We start from the raw sequence: 21,927 nt of genomic DNA, 5'->3' as shown, positions 1-21,927 counted from the left end.
ATAAAGCTGTGTGAGGACAGGTGACTTGTCACTATGCCTGCAGTACAGCCATGCACCCGAGCGCACAGACGGCCTGGGAGGAAATTACTCCAGGGTTCAGACTACTAATCATTACATAAACACTGTCTGCAGTTCAAAAGAACGGGAGTGTCAGCGAATCCATTCACAACTGAATTCCACTATACACCCATTCAGTCAGTGCTGGCAGCATTCTCATCGGCAGGCGGACAGTACTTGCTTCTCTGTTATGATAAGGGTAGTAGTCTGGAGATTTGTATTTAAAGCGGACCTGAATTCAGAACTTCCTCTTTGCTCTAAGAGATACACAACAGCATAATAACCTTAAAAAAAAAAACCAAACATTTCTTAGTTACAGCTGATACAAATCCTAAAATAAAATCTCCAGCATTTCTACGTCCTGTTTTTATGGAAGCAGACATATTGTTAACATCCTGTACTTTCAAATTAGCTTCTCTGACGTGGCAGTCAGCTGACACGAGGAAGAGATCAAATTACAACTTGTGATTAGACATAGAGAAGGGGGAATTAGACAGGCTAAACTCTCTAAATACATGTGGGGTGCATTTCTCTGTTTTCCTTTTGTGCATGAGCTCAGGTCCACATTAACCAAGCAAGTAATCTGTGCACTACCATGTCTCTCACAACTGTTCTTTTCATGGTTTTCCCGCTTTAATGGTGGCAAATGTGTTGCAATAACACAAGGAAAAAGCACAAGAATACAGGCGCTCATCGTGGCCAGAGAATCATGGGATAAACGAGTCACCTTCATTTGCAAAAGCGGCCATGCAAGCTATTGTTTAATGTGACATTTTAATATTTAATCAGCAAGCCCACTGCTTAAGTTGCTCATATTTTATGCCTAGACCCAGAAGAGCCTAGTTAAATATCGCTGAGGAAAGCCTTTCAGAAAACATCATAGAACAGAGCACATAACCGGTTTTGAAATCTCTTTTTTTCTTCTTCCTTTAGATCGGATGCGTCTGTTTCAAACTCCAAAACAGATACATTAAGCTTAAAGCTCATTCATATGTAATGAGATGCCAGGCCACCTCGCTGGTGGAAAACAGTCACCATTGCGGGGACATCAATCCTCTTCCTCATTTATCACTTGACATGAAGATTTTCTCAGGGTCGTCAAAAAGGGCAGGAGACTGGGGATCCAAACCAAAGGCAAGAGCCCGACTGTCTCTCTCGGGCTGCAGCACACATTAACACTCATCCGAAAGGTCTAGAATTCCCGCACCGTACATCCAGTGTTGATCTAGTTATGTCTGAACTGTGAATGTCTGCTCAATAAGATCGGGTTATGGCCATCTTACTTTAAAGGGAATGTACAGTTTATTTGTTTATGTTCAGACATTATTATATTTTGTGATTTAAATTGGGGGGGGGGGGGTGTTTGTTTTTTTTAATCAGGCAAACATTACCTGGGCTACATAATATTATTTTTGGATATTTCTGATTCACATCAACCAATAGGTGGGGCTCAAAACAGGTTTGAAAGTAGTTTTGAGACGAGATTAGGCGCTTTTCCACTGAAAATCGGGCACGTTTTTTGTGGTTTGGTGCAATTTTCATGTAATCATTAATCATCATCATCATCATTATAGAGAATCTGAAGTGAAAATAAACTTATGATATAATGATTTGTATGTGTAGTACTTCTAGGAAATAGAACATTATTAGCACAGATACGAGTCTCATATGGTTTCCAGTACAGGAAACTTCAGTTATCTATGCTAAAGAGCTTCTGTGAGCTCTGGGACTTTATAAAGTCGTGGACAGCTCTGTCTTTTGAAGCACTTATCTCAACGGTCTTGTTGTTTTTTCTTAGTTTATGTTTTTTCTGCAGAGAAAAGTTCAAAAGGTCAGTAACCTGCTCTGTGAAATCACTTAAAATGCTGATTGCATTGTGGAAACTGCAATTATTAGAGAATGATGCAATGTTATAAAAAAAAAAAAAGGCTATATAACGGAAAATAAAAATATGACTATTTTCTTTGCTACTAATGTTCTATAAATTATCCGTACTACACAACCTATTTATTTTCATCATGAGGGGTTTTTTTTTTTGCTTTAGTATCAGTTCAACCAAATTGAAAACTAACAAAAATGTACAGAAAATTGATAGAAAAATCAGTCTAGATTTATTTCTAGATCACCTTCTCTACTGAGCTTTACAACAACATATGGCTGTTAGTAAGTACATCAACAATAAATGATGTTTTTAAGTCAACCTACCATTTTTTTTCACAAAAAATACACAAAGGTCTATGGTGCATAGAGAACACTTAATGCACACTACAAAGGTGCTTTTTAGTTTAAGATTGGCATTCAGTGCCAAGATATTTGTATATGAATACTTTACCAAATGTAATTTTCCCACTTTGAGGTACTCCTCGTCAGCCAGGTCAATGCTCCCTCTATTACAGTATATGCCCCTGTATCATGGGCCTCAACCTCCTCTCTCTCCCTTTTCTTGCTATAGTACTAACACATTCTGCTTGGACAACTCATATTTGCACATCTGGGCATGGATCTCTGTGCAGACAAAAGATAAAATATAAGCGCTATGATCTCCTATGGAGCGGACTAGCTATGCAGTACTTTCACACCTGTCCTAAAGTACAACCTACAGTGCATGTACTGAGGAAAATTGCAACAAATAAACATCTAATCCTCCCAGATATTCCAACCCTAGTTCACGCTTTTGTCATATCACGGCTGGACTACTACAATGCCCTATGCAGGCCTCCAAAACAAGGACCGATTGCAATTAGTACAGAATGCTGATGCCAGATTGCTAACAAACGGGCCTCGCCAATTTCACATTACACCAATTCTTTGCTCATTGCACTGGCTATCTGTAAAGTTGAGAATACCCTTCAAGACTGTACTGTTGACATTCAAATTCCTAAACAATTTGGGCCCTGGTTACATGAACGACTAGCTGAAACTACAAAGTAACCTCAGATCAGCAGGATCCATAAACTTCGTCACTCCCTGTCATACTGTCCCTACCTTTTGGCATTCCCTACCACATCCAGATAGCCCATCCCTGGAGTTATTCAAATCCAGACTGAAAAGCCACCTGCTTAGCCTTATGCTACGTACACACATGCGACTACGATCGTTCGTTGTTAACGACGAACGATCTTTTAATTGACGAAAGAACGACCGGAGTAAAGTTAGTTCTAAAAAGTGTGTAACGATCACATCGTTAGAACGAACGTTACACCACGTAAAAGCACTCAATGCGCCTGCGCATAAAATTGTAAAGTTCCCTGGAGAAAAAGTGAAATGCGCATGTCCAGCCTGGTACAAACGATCGTTTCCAACGATGTACTACTTTTGCAAACGATCGTCGTTGGTTAAAATCCGCCGAGACAGAACTTTCTTTTGTAGCGATTTGGCTCGTTCGTCGTTTGACTTAATAGTCGGTGGTTCGTTTTTTGTAACGATCGTCGTTGGTAAAGATCGGGGAACGATCGTTACAAACGACTATAGTCGCATGTGTGTACGCACCTTGACATTTGCGGACTTGTAGAATTCTTCCTCTATACTAAAATTTACCAATCAACCAATTACTGGTCTGAGTCATGCTTATACACAAAAATGTATATTCATTTTTAAGCTCTTCAGCCCTCTCTTACCAGGACTGTGTATACAGACAGATTGGTTTCCATTTACTTTTATAGGAGTGCTACCAGCTGCATTCCACTGCCTCATTTGCATACAGGAAGTCCTGAGTTTTGCAATGAAAAAGTATAAAAATGTAAAAAAAAAAAAAAAAAACACAGGCAAGTTCTAACTACATACCTATATTTAAAATAAAAGCATAACCACCACACAAAGTTGAAATACAGTGCATGTTAAAAGGTTATATCTGCCAAAGGATTTTATATCGTTAAAGGTAAATAACACTTCAAAACCCGTATAGGCAGTTCCGTGCTATCCCTTTTATCTCTCTGTTAAGAAACGCAGCATGGGCAAAGCCCCTCCACCAACCTCTACTGAGTGGACAGTAAAGGTCAGTTCACTGAAGAGGTGCTCCCTCTACTCTGCTCTGATAATTAAAGAGGAACTGCAGTGAAAATAATGAATAAAATTGCTTATTGTTAACAATATTCATTTTATAGATTGTTTAGTCAGTGTTTGCCCATTGAAAAATCTTTCCTCTCCCTGATGTACATTCTGAAATGTATAACTGTCAGGTGATCTGAATGGAATGTTCTGAGAGTTCTAAGCACAGAGGGAGATTCTGCGTGCTTAGCAGTTGGAAAAAGCAGTTGTTTCCCACTATGCAACAAGGTTCACAGACAGCAAACTGCCAGGACCACGGTCATGACATCACACCGGGGGAGGGGTTTCACCACAATATCAGCCATACAGACCCCCCCCCCCCTGATGATCTGTTCAAGAAAAGGTAAAGGTTTCTCATGGTAAATGGGGCATCATCTACTGCTTGGAATAAAATTCAATCCTTGGTTAAAGTTCCTCTTTAAGTTGCCATTATTAGATTGAAATTACTTTGAAATTCAGCAAAGCCTGTTCGCCTCACAGTGCAACTGTGTGATGAGAATCGCGTAAATATGATACAAAGGCACCACAACCATGTACTTTTACTGGACATCATTGAAAAGCCATTTAATCATTCTTTACTGAACACTTAACTGTACTAAACTGTGATCTTTTACATTAGTGGGCAGTACAGCTTTATAGGGCAGCTACAGGAAACCAGTAAATATGAACGCCTAGTTTCCAATAAACACGCGCATATAGAAAGCACAGCAGACTTGTAAACCAACAGCTTGTTTTTCTGTACCCCAGTCAAGCTTTCTGCATAGAACAGCCAGGAATGCAGGCTTCTGTCTCCTCGCCATTACCTGTTCGATAGTAAGCTCAGCAGGACAGTTGTATTTTTGTTTTCTGTTTTCATTTTAAGTCGCTCAAGTAATATACGTGCCTTATTAAATCAATGTAGAATACTGCTCCATTTCCTGGCACTTTACACATAAGAAAAATAATGTGAGCTGAAACTACATTGCCTAGAACAGAGGTGCCCACACTTTTTTTGGCTTGTGAGCTACTTTAAAATTAGCAACTCAAAATGATCTACCTATGTACAATTTTTACTGCAACCACATTCCAGTCAGCAAGTGAAATGGGGCAGGTCCCTATGTAAAGGTCTAAGTGGCAACTCCAATTTATAGAAAGCTGATGCTGAAGGCGAAGGTATTATGGCCCATACTCACGGGCAACTTTTTGGGCCTGTGCGCCAGCACACGTGAGCGTGTGGGCGACAGTTCGGGGTGCGCACCCGTGCAACGGCGCATACTCACGGGCGACTTGTCGCCGCAACACGCGCGCGCCACGTGTTGCGACGACAATTGTAGCCCGTGAGTATGGGCCATTAGGACAGATTCGCAGTGAGTGAGGAAGTGCAGGCTCTCTGCTGCCTGTGTACAGAAGTGAGCAGGCCAAGGAACACTGCCTCAGTCACTGACAGGACATTTTTCAGCTGGGTACAATTTGCAAAGGTAAGGAATCTATTCTTTGTTGGGGAATACGGATGGTCCTTCCTGGGCTCTGGCCAGACCTAGGGGTGGGTTGTCTGCGTTTCTCTGCCCCCACCCAGGAAGCAGCCATGGCACTCTTGGGCATGAGAGGGCTCAGCGGGTGTCAGTGCTGCTCGCAATTTCTTGGGGGCACAAGGAGGCCTACACGTGGCGCCCTTGTTTAGATGCAAAGCATTTTAGATCCTGCATATTCTGGCAAGCAGATGCAATTTGTGAACGCTATGCCATTTGAATTAGTCAATAGACATGAGGCAGCCAGTATAAAAGTCAGGTGACACCTGGTCTGAGCACACACCTCTTTTTTCATCTCAATTTAAAGCATAAACAAAGCCCATTATAATTCCCAGGTAGAAACTCACTTGTAGCCTCTAGTCACACAGGTAGTAATGAGAACGGTTTATGCTACACAAGCTAGAACTCAGCTGAATGAGCAGTCAGAGGGATCTGGTAAGCATAATTACATGTTGAGAAGATATTCTAAAAATACAGTTTGATGCGTCAGTGCAGTTTGTTTTTTGCGTTGTGCATAAAGATTGCACTCTATTCTGCAGGTGACACTGTGTGCATAACCAGGGTTATCACAGAGAGATGCGTACTTTTGCTATGGGGTGGGAAAGAGGGATGACGGCATAGTGTGATCCGCAGCCATTTCAATGGGGTGGGGTACAATATGGTCCGGAATCTTTCTGAATCCTTGTGGAGTTCACCGTTTGAGTGAACATTCCGCTGGCCCGCTTCTGGCCTTGGACGAGCCCTTCAGGACTAAGCATGCCCAGATAAGGTCTACGCATGACCACAGAACAAAGCTGTTTGTGCACAGCTCTTTCCCTCCATGCACGAGTGCTTTGTTCTACTGGACATGTGCAGACTTTACTCAAACATGCCCAGTCCAGATGTGCTCATCCATGGCCTGGAGTGTGGCCACAGGAAATCTATTCAACAAGCTTTTGTTTTAAAGCGGATCCGAGATGAAAAACTAACTATAACAAGTATAACAAGTAATATATAGATATCTTATCTAAAGTTTAGATAGTTTACACAGCAAATCTAGCTGCAAACAGCTTCGAAAGAATATGATTATTTCTTCCTGTGATACAATGACAGTGGCCATGTTCTGTTTGTAAACATTACGCACAGGCAAGCTGATCTGCATCTCCAGCCCTCAGCCTGTGAAAACCCAATTCCCCCTCCTCCCCTCTGCCTCTGCAATCTCTGGCTAGTAACTCCTCCACCCTCCTCCTGTGCAGACAGAGCTCCCATAAGCCCTTGCTACTGTCTGAAAATGCCAAGGCACTCTGAAAAGCTGTGGGCGAGGCTTGTTTAGTTTATAGGTAATTAGAGTATTAAAACAAAAACAAAAAAGTATTTGGCCCTATAAGCTATATGAAAGGAACACAATTATGCAATGAGTAAAATTGTTTATCTTGGATCCACTTTCAGGTACCCTGAACAGTGAGATCAGGCACAGGTTGGGAATTAAATTTAAAATATGTAATTTGGGGTGACAGAGATAGTTTGGGAAAAACAACTTAAGGTGGCCACTAATGATCCAATTGTTTTCATCCAAATCTATGTAATAGAAGGGTGAGGGCCCGTTTCCCCTATTGCGGGTTCGGAATCGCCGCATTTCACCGCTGATGAAATCGCATGCGGATGCGATTCCGCATGCGGATTTTGCCGCGATTTCGCATAGGCAGGGTATAGGCGATTTTAACCATGTCACTGCCTGTGTCAATTGACATTACTTTCAATGCGAAATCGCGGGGAAAAAAAACATATGCAAAAGATGCATGCGATTTCCCTATTAAATACATGGTCTGCGATTCGCCTGCATTCCACACGCAGGCGAATTCTGCAGGGTCTACCGTGCAGAAAAATCCTGCACACAAAAACGCAAATGAAAACTGACAAGTGGAAACCGTCCCATCCACTTGTATTGCCTATGCGAATCCGCATGCGTTGTCTGCATGCGGATTCGTGCTAGTGGAAACGGGCCCTGAATTGAGTGAATACATTGAATGGATACTTTAGGCAGTCCCTTTGTATTACATAGAAATGGTAAGATTGGATGAAAAAAGGTTGGATTATTAGTGGCCACCATTAAGATATCAAAGTGATATTTAGCTCATCACACCCTCCGCCTTATGTCTGCAATCCCATTCACTAACACTTGAGGAAAATTCTCAAATTTATGTGGGAAAAAAATTCTATTACAATATTACATAAAAAGCAGATGACTTTGATATAACAGCTTCATATCCCTCATCAATCAGCGCTTCCTGTTACATGTGGTACTGAATGCCTTCTTTTCTCTGCAGCACAGCTTCTTGTGCTGGCACTTCCTTTCCTGGATTAAAATACACTTATACACAAGTATGTCATCTGTCTTTCAGATGTTACCAATGACTCATACAAAGCTGTACAAAAATACAGAAGAAAATTTCTTTAAAAGCAAACCTTTGGCACTGCTGTAAGGAAAGCAAGCTGACTGCTGAAGGACCGAGAGTCTTGCGGTCATCTTGGTTACCAACTTGCTAATCTTTCATCAAGTGCGCCTAAGGCACGATATGACCCAGGCAAGGGGGACAAGCTTTTGCCACAGGCCAGGAAGGGCCTACCAAGGATGCCATCTGTATGAGGTTTATATAACCCCCTCCGCTGGAAAACCCTAAAATGCTGGCAAGTCAACACATTTCCCCCAAAACACCAGCCTTAGGCTGTGGTAAAACATTAAACTGTGGGCCCTTGAGAGACGCAATGTATGAGGTGAATTATTCAATGTACTCTGTAAAGTGCTACAGGGAGAAATGTCAGTATTATCATGTAGGAAACAAATGCCGTTTCTTTTCTGTCTTTAATTAGAATATTCTCCATCAAAGTCAAGGTGAAATGCAGCTTACTCAGTGACATCTTACATTACTCCCGCTGCGGACCTCATTGTGACATTTACTCGACCTGCGCTGGGAAACCTTCCTTCACCCCAATGATCTTTGCCAATAATCAGACCTTGCTTCAACAATGGAAAATGGAATGACACAGTGCAGTCACTCACATCACACTACAGTATAATGATTTCCGATTGTCCTCCTTACATAAAGGATAAGGGTACCTTCATAGTGTTACTCTGTGCATGGGGTGATGTACCTGTGAATATATTAATCCCTGGAGCTTTTTGCCGCTAAAGAACAGATTAAATAAAAATCCCAGACAATTAGTTATGGTAAACAACCTTGCTTGCTTACATATTATCTTAAGCAAAATTAAGTGCCAGAGACAGAGCAGTAAATAAAATAGATGGGATTATTTTGAATTGGTTTTCTGAATGACCAATCTGAAGCCAGAAAGTGTCACTACAACTAGTTCCTGTGCCTGAGTTCATCTCAGCTGTACCAATGGAACTGCAATTGTGCTTTGTGCAAGCCACAAAGTAAAATGGTTGCAAAATTTAATATTTGCTGAGTTTAGGAAATATAGGTTTTGGAGTGGACAGCAATCTAAAATTCTACATCCACTGCAGTTATCGTACAGAAATAAATGGAAACCTGGGTTGGGAGTGACTTGTCAACATAGTTGCTAGGCAGATCCTTTAGCTTTCTAGTGTTTTTTTCTTCCTTTGTATCTACTAACTTATTACAAGACAAGAAATGCCTGCAGAGCAATGTGTGCATGCAGAGAGCAAATGATATACCAAAAACATTGTAAAAAAAAAAAAAAAAAAAAAAAAAAAAGCAATATAAGTGTGCAAGTTTGACTATTAACATGATGGGCAGAATTACTGTGATTCCAGTGACACCCTGCATAGTGTAATTTACTTTTAAGATGTTTGTGTATTACACATATGTACTTGTACTTACAATATAATATACTGAAAGTAAAGTGGGAGTTTGTCAGAACAGGTCACCTGACCAAGTTAACCTCCTCCCACTGCACTCTGGTCAGCACAGCAACTATAGTTACTTCCTGCTCAGTGTAATAAATCCTATAACTCTTCCCACACCCTCCCTAGTATGTTTATAATAAAAAAAAAATGTGTGTACCTCTCATCATCCTACTTTTCCTGAGTGCAACAATTGCTCACTGCTTAGTTATCCATTTGTAGTATATCAGCTCTGTGGTCACAGACTAGCAGGTGCCCATTCCCAAATACCCCATGTGGATGATAGCATACAGTAGGTGGGAGAGTTTGGATGGCTGAGACTGCTGTTAAAGGGAACCTAAACTGAGAAGGATATGGATTTTTCCTTTTAAAGTAATACCAGTTGCCTGACTCTCCTGCTGATCCTGTGTCTCTAATACTTTTAGCCACAGCCTGCAGATCAGGTGCTCTGACTGAAGTCAGACTGGATTAGCTGCATGCTTGTTTAAGGTGTGTGATTCAGCCACTACTACAGCCTTAGAGATCAGTAGGACTGCCAGGCAACTGGTATTGTTTAAAAGGAAAAATCCATATCCCTCTCAGTTTAGATTCCCTTTAAGTTTATCCAAGCAGCTTCTAACATTGGCACAGAAACTCAGCATTGCAAACCCAGCAAGCTAGGGAATAGATTTAATAAAGCAAAATTAGTTGATGTGCAATGCATATACATTAGATATTCCATACAATATGCATTTAAAAACACTAACCTGAAGTAGAATTTAAACATAGATTTCAACAAGGCCAAGAAAAAAAAAATGAATGTTCTACCCTTCTTCACACAAAACAGCTAAAATACTTGATTGTGCTCTCATCCTGGTAGATTATTTTAGCTTTGCAATTTACCTCAGAACAGACAAAGGCCTTAATTCACTAAGATCATGCTGGAAATAATAAGGCAAGAGAAAACCTACCTCACACAGTGAGAGAGTTATCTTATCTCTTCATTCCTTACGTTACCGCCTCTGTAGTTAATTTACCTCCTATGTAGTTAATTTACCTCCTCTGTAGTTAATTTACCTCCTCTGTAGTTAATTTACCTCCTCTGTAGTTATTTTCACACGCAGTTATTTAACAGCCTGTCTTTAACTCTGGAGTTATTTTAAGGATTGGAGAGTTAACTTAAAGACAGAAGAGTTAACTTTAGGTTTGCCTGAGGTAAAATGTTTCCTGAAAACTACATGCCTTATCACCATGGTAACAACTCTAGAAGAGTTATTAAAGACAGGAGATAAGCTTAGTGAATTGAGGCCTATATCTGCTTCATTCTATTAGGAAGTCTGCATTCAGGCTTATATATGTTGGATCCCACTCTAGCACCATTCCTCTCCACTTCTGCCTGTCATGTATAAACTAATCTCAAAATTCAGGTCGTACCTCACAAAGCCCTTAACTATGTTTTAACTCCCAACAGCACCTATTATATTTGTACTTCACTGGCAAAACCTTTTTTCTAGCATGTATTCTTCTTGGTTGTGCTCTTCTTACATGTACTGATAGCAAGCAACTTCTATCCTACAGAGGTGCTCACACAAGTTGCCCTCTTGCATGCTTGTTGAAAATGTAACAAGTATGGTGATATAGCCCCTATACTAAACATTAGTGATGACAACAGATTTAAACTAAACAACACATTTTGATTCCCCAGCAGTAAAATCAATAGGGCTGCTTTTTCCAAGGAGATAGTGATTAACCAACAGACTACACAGAATGTTTTATCTCTGACTGCAGGAGATAAAAGGCTCATGTATAGCTATGACACTTTCAGAGGCACCAAAATGGACAAAATGGCAAACACAATACAGTGAAATCTTGTTATAATAAACTCTGATACAGTAAACATTTGGGTACAGTAAACTACCTCTCCAGGTCCCAGACAATCTCCACTATAAGTCTATAGGAGCAACACCTGGTATAGTAAACTCTGATATAAGAAGACTTCTGCTATAGTAAACATGTTTTTTGGCCCCTATATGGCGCAGACTCTAGATATAGTAAACAGTGGGCGGTGCGTGTGTCATATTCCAGTGTGAAACCCATGGTCGGCTGCTTTCTTCAGACTGGTTGCAAGTGAGTTGATGCCTGATAACATTTGTAAGGCAAGAAGAATGGCACCGGCATTGGATATACAGTACTGTACAAATAAACAGCCTAGGAAAATGAGGAATAATGTAAACGTAAACAAGAGGATGCAGTTTTACTACGTACACTTTGCAATTACTGATAAAAGTATCATCACAGTCCTCCCATGAAATTGTATGCATTTCTTGGTACCTCTTCCCTTGTTAGCAATGACGTTCCTGGTATCATGCAAGGAGCGCAGTACAGGCTACTTTCAGTGCAGATCATAGTGAACCTACTCACTACAAAACTAAGGAGAGTGGAGAGGAGAGTGCTAAATCCCTCCCACGGAGGTATCAGGGCCACTCACAGGAAGTAAGTGGTTGTCTCTGCTCAGTGATGGCTGCAATTTTAAGGAGCCCTGGATACTGTACCAGTAATTTCTCCAGCCTGGCTATGCAGCCCTAAACCTTGTAGTCCACCAAATGTGCACGTGCTTGTACTGTACCTCCAACGGGAGCACAGAGTTGGTCTTTTGCAAGACGTGATGTTTGGACTTTCTATATAATGGTGACCTTTGTCTACCCAACTGCTATAAATGCTCCATCTGCTTGGGGACTAGGCTTCTGATGGACATTGACAGGACATTGGCGGTTATCATATTGCTGGATTGACCCTGTGACGGCTCACGTATTTTAATGTTTACGATGTTGATTCTGTAATAAAGATTTCTGTGAGTTTTGGAAGAAATCCTTGAGTGTGCTGGTCCTTGTGGACTTTATACTGGGTGTCCAACCTGGTGCTCTGTCGGACTGATTTTGCACTTCAGTTTATGCTGCGGGGAGTGCGGCCTGGAGACCACACTTGGGCATTTAGAATTGGTATTTTGCAGCAGATAATGTAACAGGGCATGCTGGGCAATTTCAAGGACAATTTCTGATATAGTAAACCAGTTTTCCTGGTCCCTTGGAGTTTACTATAATGAGATTATACTATAGTTAAAAAAAATGTTTTAAAATGAGGAGGTAGATAAGAACTTCCTTCATCTCAGGGAAACACTCGAGAGTGAGATGAAAGTTGTTTTTGGAACATTAAAACTATAATTTATCGAATGCAACATGCTTCTCAGGACTAGGTTCCCACTTCATTAGGCAAACTTTAAGAGCAAAGATCTGTAAGCAAGCATAGTTCCCTAAAGTATAGCCATGAGCTTTCATGTCTTCTGAATGAACTGGAAATTACTTAATTATGCAAGATGGCTGCTTCCAAACTAGCCAATTGTGATTTTCACAATAATAACATAACTGTTAGTTCAAAAGTTAGGTAGGATAACTGTATGGGCATCGATGAGCTGGGAGACAGTTTTCTGATTGGAATGGTTTGCTCATGTCAGACTAATCATCACAGCTAAACAGGTATCATAGAAAGAAGTTTGATTTGCAGGGATCTCAATGTCAAACTCTGAGCTCCAAACATTTGTATAATCCAAATCTACTCTTCTGCATGCCTTTCAAAGATGGCAGAACACTGCCCTACTGAAAGTTCCATCATTCATCTGCTGGTGCACACAACTGCTGGTGTATGGTTGGTTCCAGGGCTGTGAATTTTGTACAAAAATCATGCGACTCCGACTCCCGACTCCTCAGTTTCTGAAACCACGACTCCGACTCCAGGTGCCCAAAATTGCCCTGACTCCTTGACTCCGAATCCAACTCCGACTCCACAGCCCTGGTTGGTTCATGGACTATTCTTCACTCAAGATGACCACAGTCACCAAGATGAATAGTAAATACAGCTCAATGTTCTCACCAGGGTCTTTTAGCCGGGTGCTCCACCCGGCTAGTTTTGGTGAGCACCCGGCTGTCATCGGCTCACCTCCTCCTCTGCTGTAAGCAGAGTTGTGCAGAAAAGCACCAGCCCTGCATTTTCTCATTGCATTTCACCCGGCTACTTTTTAATGCCACCCGACTGGAAAAAAAAAATCTGGGGAAAACACTGCAGCTAGACAATCTTCCTTTAGAATTCACACCTTCAGCATCCTGTGTGAAAGAGGCAGAGACCTAATTTCACACAGTGTGAAAAAGAAACTTTATGTACTTCTTCAGAGTAACCAATTGAATTCTTTACTTGACAAGAGCAAGAAGATGAGTTTTGTATCAAAAGAACTGTCATTAAAAAATACAAACCAACTAACCTTCCAACTGATTTTTAACCTTATTACACAATTATGAAAGTATGAGTAGAACAATGTACTAAATCACAGCGCAAGGGCCAGCTGGTCATTGGACACTTGACAAGTGGATAGGACCACCCAATAATTATGACGTAACAGTATCCAGAAAGAACAATTTTACCCCAGCGGTTTCAGGACAACAGAGAGCCACTTATCAGGTAAAATACATATAAACAAATCAAATGAGCTTGGATGAACCTGGATTTGTTTTTCTATATGTTTCTTGATAACAAGACACTCCATTATCTTGAAACATTTGGAGAGAGTCTGTGTAGGATTAAATAATTTTTCTGATAAATATTTGTTTGGGTAAGATTCTAACTTAGGATAGTATATAAAATAATAGACATTATAAGCACAAATAAATAAAATCAGTGAAAAGGCAAGGACGTCATGAGGTGTCATAGCAAGCATTAAAGTGAACCTCCGGACTAAAAATCTACTCAGCAGAACTGAAAAGGCTTGGTGTTTCTTTAACAGTTTCACAGCATTAGAACTTTGTTTTTCTTACCAAAGCATCATTTTAGCTGCATTTTTAGCTAAGCTCCACCTATCAAAGAAAAAAATTCCAGGCTTTTTTTCCCTGATGCTGTGCAGAGCATGATGGGATTTCCTAGGTTGTTATTTGCGTTGCCTAGCAACTAGGAGAGGTGCTCAGGACACAGGACAGTTGGAACTGTGTCTCATGCTCCCTGTCACCTCCTTTCAACCAAAAAGATGGCTGCCATCATAAAAAATCAAACATTTGCCTGTTCTTTTAAAACAGTGTGGGTAAGAGATTATCTATTTTAATTAACATAACTAATGTAACTTAATGACAGTATGTTGGTTTCTCTTTTTAAAGGTAAAGCAGGTGCAGAAAGAGTGCAGAGCCAGTGCTGGAAGTGGGGGGCAGGCCTAGGACTTGTAGTGGGGCAGGCCCAGGACTAGTAGCGGGGCAGGGCCAGGTCTGGAAGTGGTGCAGGACAAGAACTGGAACTGGATCCAAGACCCAGACCGGTAGTAAGAAGTGCAGGACCTGGACCGGAAGTGGGTGCAGAACCCAGACCAGAAGTAAGTGCAGGACCTGGACCGGAAGTGGGTGCCGGACCCAGACCGGAAGTGGGTGCAGGACTATGCAAAGCAAACTAAGCAGTCAGCAGATTTAGCTTGGTTATGGCTAGTCTCCTATGCCAGACTTGTGTACAACAGTCAAGATTTGGTAAATCATCAATCACTACCTAGAGCTCACCTTACAAGCCCTATGGAAGCCACAGTCATACCAGGTGAAAACTGGATTCCTGCCAGTTCTAACTGTTGCTGACAGAACAAACAGGAACCCCCATTTACTAAAAGGTACTTCTCAACAAAAGCATGCAAGCATCCAAATGAAATACAACATTGTTCCTGTTGATCAGCATTCAACATTGGGCAAATGGCAAAAAGGGAAGCGATAATCACCATGGGTTACTGAACTAAAAGCCACAGCATTCCTAACTGTGGATGTTGGCTTGTAGAGCACTAATTGCATTTACGTAGCAAATTCCAACCCTAAAGTACCCCAGCGATGCCTTTTAACTCATGTTAAAATACTGACAGATTACCATTCCAAACATATTCACATCACCCATCCTACCCAATCCTAAAATGAGGTCTTTGTACATTTTTTTTCCACATGTGGATTTTAATAGGATTCCCACAATTACATAAACAAAACTCAACAAGCCAGCGAGTCATTATACAAATTAGCCTTAAATGCCCATTTCCCTAGTTGTGGCAATTACCACACTTGTTGCTATAATGCACAGCATCATCCTGAGCTGGTAACATTTCTGAGATTTCTCCTGTGTAGAGTAGTACGATGCCTAAAGAGATTTCCACTGTAATGCAAAACCAGCAGTACAAAGATAAGGACACCCACGTATGTGGCAGCTATAGATTTTTCCCTTTGAAAAGTTGAAGAATAGAGATACACAACCTGTGGTTGCATATTTACATATCTCTTTATTCTAACAAAGCAATACTAAGCAGGACCACACATAAGCACAAACTAATCGCCACATCTAACCATAGCTTGTGAGATAATAACATAACAAAACAAAAACAAAAAACTCAACAGCAACTTTATCTAAACCTATATTGGGCTAAAGGGAATCTAACCCACCCAAATATGCCAAGTTTTATAGCAGTGTGATATGATCTTTCATCCAAAGCACAAAAACATGTAAATAATATATTTAAAGGATATGGATTTTCTACCTATAAAGACACCTACGAGAAAACAGATTTCACCATGGTTGAAATCCTACCGGTTGGGAACACAAAAAAGGTGGGGAAGAAAGCTTTACAATAGTGGATCCGATAGAGATATCCTCACCTGGCAGTGGTACCAGATACTTTATTTACCAAGGGATTACACAAACGGGTTATGATGTGGGAACATGAAGGCATGTATATAGTAACTGTAATTTTACAGTCGTGTCTGAAGGGTGGGAAGGAGCATTGCGGGGACAGCATTGCTGTGATGGACAGGGAGCCTGAGAGAAGTATTTTCTGTGTTTTTGTTCTCCAAATGCAAACACTGCCCTCTTGATTCGGAACTGTGCCAGAACAGTTGCAGCGTGCATCGAGAATACGAGCAACCTGCAGAAGGTTTCACTATAGCAAAGACAAACTGCTGCTGAAAGCACAGGCCAACCGGGACAGCAAAAGCCCAGCTACTATTTCTGTATCTCAGGCTTGCCCCTGGACCACTGCTGAAGAAACAGCAACAAGGCGAGAGTTTGATGATGGGAAATGTAGGAAAGGGTGAAATGATGCAGATGGAGAGGATGCAGCTCTGCAGAATCCTCACACATTACACTAGCATTAAGAAAAACACAGGGAGGAGATCAGACTGCAGGAACACAACTGGAGGGACTGGGAGGGGAGGGCTGGTTTAAAAACACTAACAAAAGATTCTCATGCTGGAATTTGGGGATGCTCAAAAGAACAATACTAGTAAAACCCAGCATGCATCTCCCTCCCCCATTGGAAAAGCAGTCTCCTGGTGGATGCAGTGCTATCCATGCAGCGGAGGAAGGGGGGTGGTCCATGCAACAGTTTGGATTTATTCATGTTAAAAACTAAAAAGTACAATAAAGGTTTCCCGATTCAAACTAACCATACAACAAGCTCACATTATAAAACACACGACATCCTAAAGACGATCAAAAAAAAAAAATAATCGAATTAAACATTCTCCACCAATTACTGCTACAATCCCCTAAACAAATGAATGTGGGATGTAAACCAATTAGTATACGTATAGGAGGAGGGAAAAAAAACAGAATCACTGCATTGCATACACATAGCACCAGTTCCTCGGTGTGCACTTCTAGCAGCCTATGCAGTGCCTAAGCACAATTCCACGTTACACAAGTACTACGCAGTTAGCTATTCATCACAGCATCAATGTACTGTACCAGGCACAGCAGCACAACAGAATGTAAATGCCACAATGCCCACAGATGGCAGGAACATGCACAATAAATACAGCAATGGGTTACTCAGATTGTATTTAATCCCCACAACACAAACTCTGGGCTGATTGGACTCGTGGATGCTATGAATGTGTGTTCTGGAACCTGAGATTACAGAGGACTGTGTCAAAAGCTTAGAATATTGACTTATAAACATACCAGATTATCCACCCTATAAAATTCCCTATTAAAACTGATATGCAACAAGTGGTTGTTTGAAAGGCGTTCTGTGCTTGTGAGCTCTCCCCCTCTTCTACCAGTCATCTTCCTCCCCTGCACTGCTGTACCCTCCTGGCTACCCATCTCTCTTCCTCCTGTTCCCGATTACCCTCCTTTCCCTCTCCCCATTCCCTTTTGTTCTTCTCCTTTCATCTTCTTTCCCTCTCATCTCCCTGATCCTTCCATCTCTCTTTCATGTGAAATCTCTCTCCTCTCTGGCTATCCTCCCTTCGCTCACACTCCCAACCCTTGTCAATCATTTTACCTCTCACTCTTTATTCCCTCATCCATCCCTTGCACCCCACCAGCTTCATTTATTCACCCATATTAATGGCTGCTGGTACATTTACATCTACAAGGCTTCTTAATATTCAAAATACCTCTTATCCAATATGCATAAATCTTTGACATACATTCTGTTCATTTTCTCTCTCTCGAGCTTTAACTCTGCTTTTTCGCACAACTGAACTCAGGCATTTAGTTTCCATGCAAACATCTGGTCACCCCTATAGGCTTAAGCCTATGTTGTTAATACAGTTTCTAATAGTCTAGCCATGAGGCAAGGCATTTTACAGTACCCTGATTCACATTACTTTAACTTCCATGCCTCATGTTTTCTATGCAAAACCTCCCATTCCCACTGATGCAGTACTTGCTATCCAATGTTTTCTATGCAGCACCCCCCCCCCCCCCCCACACACACACACACACACACACACACACACACAACCTTCTTGCAGGGTACTGCCTACATGCACCCCATCTTTCCTAGTGCTCACAGTTCCAGAATAGTAGACATTATGTAGCCAAAAAACAATTGCTATGAAAAAATACTATCAGTGATCCCATCTGTCCCAAACTGTAACCTCGCAGTGACCCTTCCACTATACAGCACCCCTCCTATTCCTGCTCTACCAACTACTTCACTGGCTCATCAACCATCCCTCAAACAAACCCATGGTGCCCCTCTGTTTAGCAGCCACCTGCCATGCCCCTCTCCCATGTGTCATCTCCCCAGTCCTAATCACCCAACTGCTTTCCCTCCCATGCAACCCTCTCCATACACGCTTTACTCTGCACCACGCACTGATTTCATGCTCCATATCCATCCCACTCATTGTACTGCACCCCAGGTCCCATGATCCCCGTGTATTTGGCACTGTGTCCTTTGCTTGCACCCATTCATTGTATGCATCGCTACACAGACTAGCCTTCTGCAGTAATCCTGCTGTTCCCATCTTCTTTTCTCGTGTCAATGCTTCTCCTTCCCCACTCCATCTCTTCCCTGCAGACTGCCTGTCCCTTTCTGTGTGCAAAGCTCAGAATCCTAGCATTGTCCACTCTTCCCTGTATGCCACCCTCTCTCCATCTAACTGCTCTAGGCTGCTGGATATGCCTCTCACTACCAAGCTACTGTCTCTCTCTGTGCACAGCTCAGATTTGTGGCATGCCCACTCTTCCTTGTCTGTTACTCTTTCCACATCTTTCTGCTCCAGTTTTCTGCCTATGCCCCCTCTCCTCCAGGTTTTTGACTATGCCCTCCCACCTCTCTTCCAGGCTTCTGCCCCCACTAATTCAGGCTTCTGGCTATGCCCCCTCTCTTCCAGGCTTCTGCCTATGCCTCCTCTCCTCCAGGCTTCTGCCTATGCCTCCTCTCCTCCAGGCTTCTGCCTATGCCTCCTCTCCTCCAGGCTTCTGCCTATGCCTCCTCTCCTCCAGGCTTCTGCCTATGCCTCCTCTCCTCCAGGCTTCTGTCTATACTCCCCTCTCCTCCAGGATTCTGCCAATACCCCCTCTCCTCCAGGATTCTGCCTATACCCCCTTTCCTTCACGCTTTTTACTACCCCCCTCCAGGGTTCTGACTATGTCCCCTCTCCTCCAGGTTGTTGTCTGCCCCTTGAGTATGAGTAAAGCTCCAATCTACCACTCTTCCTCACTCTCTCTCCATCTATCTCCCCCAGGCTCTGCCTGTTCCTCTCTGTGCAGTGCTGTGATTCCCCACTCATCACCCTGCACTGTCTCTCTGGGTTGCTGCCTATCCCTCTCTCTGCTCTGATTCGCAGCACACCTCACTCATCTTTTCTCCCTTTCTCTCTCCTCCAGGCTGCCGCCTATCCCTCTCTGTGCAATGCTCTGATTCGTGGCATTCCCCCCTCTCTCTCTGTATCTCTCTTCCCTCCAGGCTGCTGACTTTCTCTTCTGCATTCTTCTCTGCTGCATTCCCTGCGCTGTGCCACCGGTCAGATCCCATCTCCCCATCTCCCTCCATCCATTCCTCTCCTCCCCTTTCTCCCGATCCCAGGTACCTTCCAGGAGTAATCCGGCTCGGAGCCCGCTGATCAGGAGAAAGAGGCGGAGAGCGGCTCCAGGCTGACTCGCCATGTTCGGCACCTGCTTCACTCTGCAGCCTCTGCTCGGCGGTAATCACATGCTAATCATATGCTAATACATGCAGGAGAAGGCCGGCGAGTCCCGCGAAACACGCCCCTCTCCGGCCTCCCACTGACGTTTGGAAGGAAGGCTTTTGTGACGTCACGGATCTCTATGAACCGCTCCAACCACGTGCTGGATACAAAGTAACAAACAAGGGGAGGAGGTCTGGTCGCCAAGCAGAGAGCGGGCGGGAGCTGTGTACGGGGATCGCCTATCGCGGGGATGACATGTAGGCGCAATCTGGGACAAAGAGCAATGAAAGTGTGTGTACAGAGCAATCCCAGGCACATATGTGCGAGGAAGGGAGGAAGACAGCTAGCCCTGAGATCCGGAGGTGGAGGTGTTTCCCTTCAATGGGAGCTGGATATGAAAACAGTGCTTGCCGCTTGGTGTGACTGCGATCTTTGTAAACTTTAGAATCTTTTAATACGACTGTTTGAATTTTTCGAAATGATCTGTTTAATATTGTATTTGATCTAAACTGATCACAATCAAATTGCATGGATGTAATGCTTTAATTAGCTCTTATATGCTATTGGACAATCCTATTGAAACGCATGAGCATACTATTAAAGGAAACCTGAAAATAAAAAAGTTTAGGTTTCGCAGACTTGCAAGTCGACGGCTGCTGTGCCTGCGCAGCCCTGGCCATGTGTGTCGCTGTCTTGCACATGCGCAGCAAGAGCGAGGGCCACGCAGTCAAGCGCTTTTATTACAGCGCTGGAGCCGCCGCCACCATAGGCTGTAATAGGAATTACAGCTATAGCAGCGTGCACAGAGTAACTTTGGCGGCGTCAGAAGACGGAGCTGAAGTTACTTTTAAAACAATAATTATTTCATTCCCCACCATCCATGGCGGCCTGGATTGGGAATAGTACTTAGCGTGGCCGGGAACTTGTGCAGCAGCAGGATCAGCCATATACCGAGTGTATCCTGTGCCCAAGTCTCCCCGCTCCAATTTTATATGTATCCCGCGCAGTGGCTCGGCAACTAAAGGTGCGTACACACATGCGACTATAGTCGTTTGAAACGATCGTTCCCCGATCCTTTCATATGATGATCGTTTGAAAAAAAGCAGCCAACGACCATTAGGTCTAACGACGGACGAGCTAGATCGTTCAAAACGAATGATTTAGCTTGGCGGATTTTTCCCAACGACGATCGTTTGCAAAAGTAGTACATCGTTGGAAACGATCGTTCGTACTAGGCTTGACATGAGCATTTCACTATTTCTCCATGAAACTTTTCATTTTTATGCGCAGGCGCAATAGTTACTTTTACTTGATGTAACGTTCCTTCTAACGATCAGATCGTTACACACCTTTTAAAACTAACTTTACTTAGGTCGTTCTTTCATCAATTAAAAGTTCGTTCGTCGTTGACAACGAACGATTGTTGTCGCATGTGTGTACGTAGCTTAAGACAATGAAACATAGCCGGGACCGATGAATCGGTCCAGGGCAGCTGCAGGGGGCTGACAAAAGCCCCAGGTAAGTGAAATATTTTTTTTTTTTTTTTGAAGTATCTTCACGATTCTAAGACAATAAAAGCCTCTTGTTTTTAAAGTGAACCTTAAGTCTGTGAAAAAAAATGAGATTAACTCACCTGGGGCTTTCCTCAGCCCCCTGCAGCCGATCGGTGCCCTCGCAGCTCCGCTCCGATGCCTCTGGACCCGCCGGCGACGACTTCCGGTTTCGCCGTCACCGGCCGACAGGCATGGGAACGCGAGTGATTCTTCGCGTTCCCAGCCTGTATATCGCCCCCTATGCTGCTATTGCGGCCAGGAGGTCGCAATAGCAGCATAGGGGGCGATATACAGGCTGGGAACGCGAACAATCACTCGCGTTCCCATGCCTGTCGGCCGGTGACGGCCAAACCGGAAGTGTTCGCCGGCGGGTCCAGGGGCATCGGACCAGAGCTGCGATGGCACCGATCGGCTGCAGGGGGCTGAGGGAAGCCCCAGGTGAG

At 42.9% G+C, this 21,927-nt stretch overlaps 1 protein-coding gene across 9 annotated transcripts in view; it reads right to left on the bottom strand.

Moving 5' to 3' along the window:
- CADM1 (cell adhesion molecule 1) overlaps window positions 1-19,948 on the bottom strand; it is a 539,770-nt gene extending 519,822 nt beyond the window's left edge. For all 9 annotated transcript variants that reach the window (XM_068240925.1, XM_068240926.1, XM_068240927.1 and 6 more), the window contains exon 1: window positions 19,833-19,948. In XM_068240925.1, the coding sequence (XP_068097026.1) occupies window positions 19,833-19,908 (76 nt within the window). In that variant the 5' untranslated portion in view covers window positions 19,909-19,948. The remainder of the gene's footprint in view (window positions 1-19,832) is intronic.
- Window positions 19,949-21,927: the final 1,979 nt, after the last annotated feature.

This window comes from Hyperolius riggenbachi, chromosome 6 (genome assembly GCF_040937935.1).
Source record: "Hyperolius riggenbachi isolate aHypRig1 chromosome 6, aHypRig1.pri, whole genome shotgun sequence".
Taxonomy (NCBI): domain Eukaryota; kingdom Metazoa; phylum Chordata; class Amphibia; order Anura; family Hyperoliidae; genus Hyperolius; species Hyperolius riggenbachi.
The sequence above is the reverse complement of the archived record's forward strand: the minus strand, read 5'-3'. Positions and strand labels throughout refer to the sequence as shown.